The sequence below is a fragment of the Anastrepha ludens genome, chromosome 3 (genome assembly GCF_028408465.1).
Source record: "Anastrepha ludens isolate Willacy chromosome 3, idAnaLude1.1, whole genome shotgun sequence".
Lineage (NCBI taxonomy): Eukaryota > Metazoa > Arthropoda > Insecta > Diptera > Tephritidae > Anastrepha > Anastrepha ludens.
Window position 1 is genome coordinate 94,296,164 of NC_071499.1, and position 6,980 is coordinate 94,303,143.

At 40.6% G+C, this 6,980-nt stretch overlaps 1 protein-coding gene across 5 annotated transcripts in view; it reads right to left on the minus strand.

The window, feature by feature from the left end:
• The window catches only part of LOC128858483 (disks large 1 tumor suppressor protein), a 157,069-nt gene extending 150,603 nt beyond the window's left edge, over positions 1-6,466 (minus strand). For all 5 annotated transcript variants that reach the window (XM_054094804.1, XM_054094803.1, XM_054094802.1 and 2 more), the window contains exons 1-2: positions 4,905-6,466; positions 4,486-4,617 (exon numbers count right to left, since the gene is read on the minus strand). In XM_054094804.1, coding sequence (XP_053950779.1) covers positions 4,486-4,617; positions 4,905-5,307 — 535 coding nt within the window. In that variant the 5' untranslated portion in view covers positions 5,308-6,466. The remainder of the gene's footprint in view (positions 1-4,485; positions 4,618-4,904) is intronic.
• Positions 6,467-6,980: the final 514 nt, after the last annotated feature.

Here is a 6,980-nt window from a genome sequence, read left to right on the forward strand (position 1 = left end):
ATTCAGGCATCTTGGCTCTTACTTCTTTGCCACGCCTGCTGATATAGCTGGCGCTGACATTAAAAATATAATGAGTTTCATCAGCAGCACAAAGCGGTTGACGCAAACATAGTCATCGTTCATAATCCGCACGCTCCTAACCATTCCATCACCACCTCTCCCCGCCCTCTCCCTGCACCTCATCGGTCCTTCCCTTCACCTCACTTCCTTCACAATGGTATCACAAAGGACGAATCCTTTTTCGTCCAAGTGTGCTTACTCCCTGGGCAACCATACCAACCTAACCTAACCTAACCTATTTGAAGAGTTGGGAGAAACAATGCAAATTTTGATCTATTGTACGTAATAAATGAAGAGGTAATGAAAAAAACAGTGACAAATGTGAGGATTTTGGGACCAAGTTTCAAATCAAATTATCGTATATTCTTCAGTTTTGCCCAATACTTTGCATCAGTGAGAGTTTTTGTATTGTGGTTTTTTAATATTTCCATTTATTGGTCTGTGGCGTTTTTGGAATGATTGTAGTTTTGTGATAATTGTCATGTGATATTGTAATGTTTTTCTTCAAATACTGACGTGGAGCGACGATGTACTTGATTCACAAATGCATGTGTGTATGTTATATATATATCTGTATGTACGCATACATCTCCCGCAACTGACATTCAAGTAACAGACTTGATGGATTGAGGTACTTTTTTAATCAAAATGTTTCAAGCCTCGAAAGGATTCAATTGGAAGGCCCAAAACATTTATTTAGAAGTCAGCACGTCATTCATGTCAAGAAATAAGCACCGTAACTTTATCATCAAATGCAACTGACAGCTAACCAACCAACTAAATAAACAACATAACACTCAAGCAACACCCGAATCATCCCAATTATGCAGCCACCCTTACTGTATTCCAATCAATGTTTGTGTATCTTTACCCAGTAGTGCCTATATAGCGTTTCACAAATATTGGCCATGGTTTCGTCCATTGAGATAGTTGCAAGTGAAGCGCACGTTCATAAGCTTTGGCCCAAATACATGTACGAGTACATGGCCTCGTGCATCAGCCCTGTAATACGCTGATTGCCATGGGGCAAGTATTGTGCAATCTTCTGCATGAGTGTACGTATGTAGGTGTGTATACGTGTATGCGGAGGGCCAATACCGAGGTGACGGCAAAAGTGGGTGAAAAATCCATAATCGATAGACTTCTGCACAATGTACTTTGCGATAGGTACTCGGTGAGTAGGCCCAGTAGGAAAATATATTGGAATATAAGTTAATGCAGAGATTGTTGTGTTGCTGTTTTATATTTACAGGATTCAATCATCCAATCGAAATACTTGCTTTAAGTAAAAAAAAACATTGTCTTTTCCCGTTCCTGGCATCATCAAACCTGGCAGGCTAAGTAGCTTTCTTTGAGAATCAATTGTAATGGAAGAATAGGCCTATTATTTTCGCCCAGCGTTAGCCAGTGGCGAATAGATGAAGCAACTGGTATAAATAAACATATGTTGGTAGCGCTGGAAAGGATCTACCAAAAATTATATTTGTTTGGAAGCGCTTAATGTATAAGTATAAGTAAGACCGCGTTACTTGTGATACTCGTGCTCTGTCACCACCCTTTGTGCTCTCACTCTTCTCAATGTTGCTGTTAGCTGTATACATAAAAGTAACAATTGGAAGGTACGTGTACAACTCGAGAATAGCAAAAGAGATTCTAGAATCAACAAAAGTATTTCGGTATAAACGCGACCTAATGAAACTCTCTACAAAAAAATTGGCAGCATTGAAAATAGTGAGTTATACCAGTATTGAGAGAGGGAGCTACCGGAGAAAATTATCCGAATTAACCCCTTCCGGTATGATTTAATAATGAAGAAAGACCACGAAATAACCATTGTTATTTAAAAAAACGTGTTTCATTTTATAATTCTTACATATTCTTAATTAATATTCAGTTTTACATATTGTTACATCACCTTGACCTTCATAGTCTGCAAAACTCTTATCCATTATGGTATTATATATACAACACGTTTTTCGTTTACAGAAATATATATTGAGCCATACTCACATTAACTTTTTAAGACTGAAATTTTACAGACTAACAACAATTCGCCCGTGATTTGTCCCAAGAAATTTTAACGGTAAACAAATATGTGATAGGGATCCGTGATATTTCCACAAGTAAAACAGGTGTTCCCAAATTCAGTATTTTAAACTAAATTTATTATCATATTCAACAGTATGCATGACGAGTGTAGCTCGCCATTTTTGCGATATGGCATGAAAAACCAATGACGAACTAAACTCGTCATTTTACCGGAAGGGATTAAGAAATATGATTAAACAAGTTGGTATTGATTTCCTTCCCACCTGTAAGCAGAAGATCACCGCATCTCCCAAAGGGCTTATGAAATGGTAGATGGCACGCTTTAGTAAGCTGAAATGTGATGCATCGGTAATCGCTAGTAAGTTATATGCTATATAATACCACCTCCTCTGCAGATATCCGCCGGAAGAAGAACTACACATTAGAAATCATATTATTCAACTCACTAACAAAATCCAAACTTAGATCAACAAACCCTGAGGAACTATCACCAGCTTTGATTCCAGAAAGCCACCATTGGGAGCCAATCTCTACCCATCGAATTTCAACGGCCGCCGTTGCCGATTGGGTTGGTGCGTGGCTACTAGTCGGAAGTGTATGGGTTCGAAACTCCGGGCACGAAATATCAGGGATAGAAAAAGTTGTTTGCCTCAGTAATGGTAATGGCAAACCTCCGAGAGTATTTCTGTCTCCCCATGAAAAAAACTCCTCGTAAAAACCATATGCAGTTTGGAGGCGGCGTAAAAGTGTAACTTCCTCCATTTGTGGGAAAATATCAAGACGCATACCCAAACACCCAATGAAGGGTGTAAAAGCGCCATGATTAATATGAATTTAGCAAGCCCAAAAGTTCCCAAAGAGCTTCAGAAAATATAGAAATATAAGGTTGTCAAAAAAGTCTTGCGGTATTTCCGCAAGCTTGTCTTTGCAAGCGCGTAGTTCTAGTTGTATTCGTCGCATCGGTTCACGCTAGACCTTTTTGGAAAGCTCTTTTCACGTGCTAACACGTGTTTGATTAATTGTTGTTTGCTTTTAGTCCTTCGTGAGTTATAGCGTCGCAAACATGGAGCAAAATAAAGAGAAAATACGGCATATTTTACAGTAGTATTACGATAAAGGCAAAAATGTATCTCATGCTGCCAATAAAATTTGTGCAGTTTATGGACCCGATACAGTTTCCATTTCCACCGCACAACGATGGTTTCAACGTTTTCGTTCTGGTGCAGTGGTGATCGAAGATGCGCCACGGTCCGGAAGGCCTGTCGTCGAAATTGCGATAAAATCGCTGAATTGATCGAAAGAGACCGGCATAGTAGCAGCCATAGCATCGGCCAAGAGCAGGGCATGAGTCATCAAACCATTATAAACCATTTGAAGAAGCTTGGATTCAAAAAGAAGCTCGATGTATGGGTGCCACACGACTTGACGCAAAAAAACATTTTTGCCCGTATGGATGCATGCGAATCGCTTCTGAATCGCAACAAAATCGACCCGTTTTTGCAGCGGATGGTGACTGGCGATGGAAAGTGGGTCACTTACGACAACGTGAAGCGCAAACGGTCGTGGTCGAAAAGCGGTGAAGCTGCCCAGCCTGGATTGACGGCCAGGAAGGTTCTTCTGTGTGTTTGGTGGGATTGGCAGGGAATCATCCACTATGAGCTGCTCCCCTATGGCCAAACGCTCAATTCGGACCTGTACTGCCAACAACTGGACCGCTTGAATGCAGCACTCATGCAGAAGAGGCCATCTTTGATCAACAGAGGCCGAATTGTCTTCCATCAGGACAACGCCAGGCCACACACATCTTTGGTGACGCGCCAGAAGCTCCGGGAGCTCGGATGGGAGGTTCTTTTGCATCCACCGTATAGTCCGGATCTCGCACCAAGTGATTACCACCTATTTCTGTCCATGGCGAACGAGCTTCGTAGTCGGAAGTTGTCCACAAGAGAGTCCTGTGAAAATTGGCTCTCCGAGTTTTTTGACAATAGGGAATCGAGCTTCTATAAGAGGGGCATTATGAAGTTGGCATCTCGTTGGGAACTCGTCATCGAACAAAACGGCGCATATTTGACTTAAATCGCATTATTATAACCAATTTTATGAACAATTGAAAATTCAATAAAAATACCGCAAGATTTTTTTGTTATATTATTTTTAAAATTCTCAAATGTATGCTTGAAGACTGCATGTGCACGCAAATAATTCATTCAATTTGTTTTAAATTTATATAATTTTTCCTCCACTATTATTTACTCTCCCTTCGATTATCAATTTTTACCGATTTAGTATTTTCATTATTCGTAGATTAATGATAGTCTTGCATACACATTTACATACTGCCATATATATCATAAATAATATTATATGTATACATACCCAACAACGCTTGAAACAAGCGTGATTTGAAAATCCGTATCACTCGTTCAATGGCAATACGCAGCGCACGATCCTGCGGCTCTGATAGTCTCGAATGATAGTCCTCTAATAGTTCAAGGGCACGATGTGCTTCTGCAATAATAGAGAAATCAAAGTGAGCGATAGAAAGCTGTTGCCAAATTAGCAGACGCATGCTTGTATATGTGTATGTGGATGCACTAAAAGCTTAACTGAGTAAAGAAGATTGACAATTTAATAGGTCTCGCGGTTAAATAAATTAGGTTAATTGCATTATAAATAATAATGTGCTGGAATGATGCCACCTGCATGGAAACAAATATGTCTGTGTGTATACAAGTATATGTGCATTTGAAAAATAAATTTTAATTTGTGTTTTGTAAAAAGTCGGTTTGGCATACTTTGTATATCGGCGAAACGTTCGTCCAACGTCATTTCCGGTGCAGTCTCCTCAATTTGGCTGGCTTGACCAAAAATGGTAGACCAATAGCCACGTGTATCGTCGTCACCTCCAACTGCACCCTCCACATCGATGTTATCCTCCTCATCTACATCCATCGCCATTGCTCTAGTTGCTTCGGCATCCTCCGATTCCGTCACGGTTATCGACACCGCTTTGGCAACAGTCTCTGCTGTTTCAGCCACTTCTGCGTCCATATCATCATTATAACTTTCCTCTGCTCTCAGTACCGAATCGAATGTATCTTGTCTCGCGTTCGTCGATTGGCCATATATGCGTTCACGTTCAATCGATTCGATCATCGATTTAAAACGGTTCAATTCAAAACGTAAGCTTTCGGACATATTCGTTAATGGTATATTATTCGATTTAGAAAATGAACGTTGTCTAATTCTATTGCTTAGATTATTCGTATACACTTCGTTTTCGTCACGCGATATGTCCGATTCGGACTTTTCAAAGTAGCCAGACTCGATGTCTGGTGTTTTAAGGCCACTACTCAAAAGATGTCCGTACTCGAGCAGATCCTGCGCGGAGTAGTAACATTCAATGGATTCGCGTACACTATCGCGCCAACTTTCTTCGTCCACCAAGACGCTGGCGGCAGTAGGGGTAGTGTGGCAGGCGATGTGTGCACTTTGCTCTGCTGCTGTATCTAAACATTGCGCGCTCGAACATGCACCGTCCCTAGTATTTTTGCCGCGCTCGTCGTCGATACTAACGTTAACGTTAGCGCCAGGGTCTGGTTCCGGATCCTGCTCTGGTTCTGTGCTCTCTTTTGGTAGATAATCGGTTTTCTCAGACTTTTCGGTGGTTTCTATGGTAACTGATTCCACTTTTACAATTTGTGTATCGAGTTTTGTTGTTAATTCTTCAACCACTTCTCCGTGTATATTATGGATTGCATGCGATGTTGTCGGCAGCACAGGTATCTCAACATCACAGTCTGGTAACTCTTCTAACGCAACGATGTGCCCTTCGCATTTTGCATCGATTTCTTCAGACACTTGTACGGCATCGCTTGAAATATTTGACCGATTGACGACTAGTTCGCTTTTAGTGACGTTGTTCTCACTCAATGCTAATGTAGTTTCATTCGTAGTTTTTATGTTATCTATAGGGCTTTCTAAGCTCTTAAATGGTTCATCAATGTCCTCTTGCTCAGAGCTATCACCTAAGTTTCCAATAATCTTTATAACTTGCACTGTATGAACTTCAAGTTGGCTCTCTGCTACCTCATCGTGGTTGGTGAATAATTCTAAAGCATGCTCTTCATACTCATGTGGGCGTTCTTCATGCTTTCTTTGGTTTAGCGGTACTTTTTCTGAGTCCTCTTCCTCTTCAGACGAGTCCTTTGAGACCTGTTTAGCTCTTTTTTTGTTATTTCTTAGTTTATTTGGATTGAGTGGGATTTTCTCCACCCAGTCATGTGAGTACTGTGGCCGCCTTTTAACCCGTTGCTTACTACTTGAACGTCTATTAATTTTAACTTTTTTTGTATCTGTAACTAAAAGACATGATCTTTCACCACGCGCACTATTGCTCCCAAAATCGTCTTCACCGTCGTCATCATCAACATCATCTTCATCACTATCCCCATAATCTTCGATGTCACTTATGGCGCCGCAATCAACGTCCCGCATATCCTTAACGTCCTCTCCATATTCCGGCGCTGAGGAATCATCGTCATCCTCTTCCTCTTCGTCATCGTGAAATGTGCAATTATCGCTACTCATTAATAAATTAGGATCACTACTTTGCTCGCGTTCACTGTCAATGTTCATGTTCGGTCCGAAATCGCGGTTTTTAATTTACGAAATGTATGGAATAAATAATAAATTGTTAATGATGTTCGGGAAACTAATTAAATGTCGGCACTTGAGATTGATGAACAATATTTTGTGTATAAGTTTTGGGTACCGCGAAAACCCGTTTCGAGAACGTCGTGTCACAAAACCACGTCTTTGACTAAGCGCTAGATTTTATGGAAGACATACAAAACGTCCACAATTACACA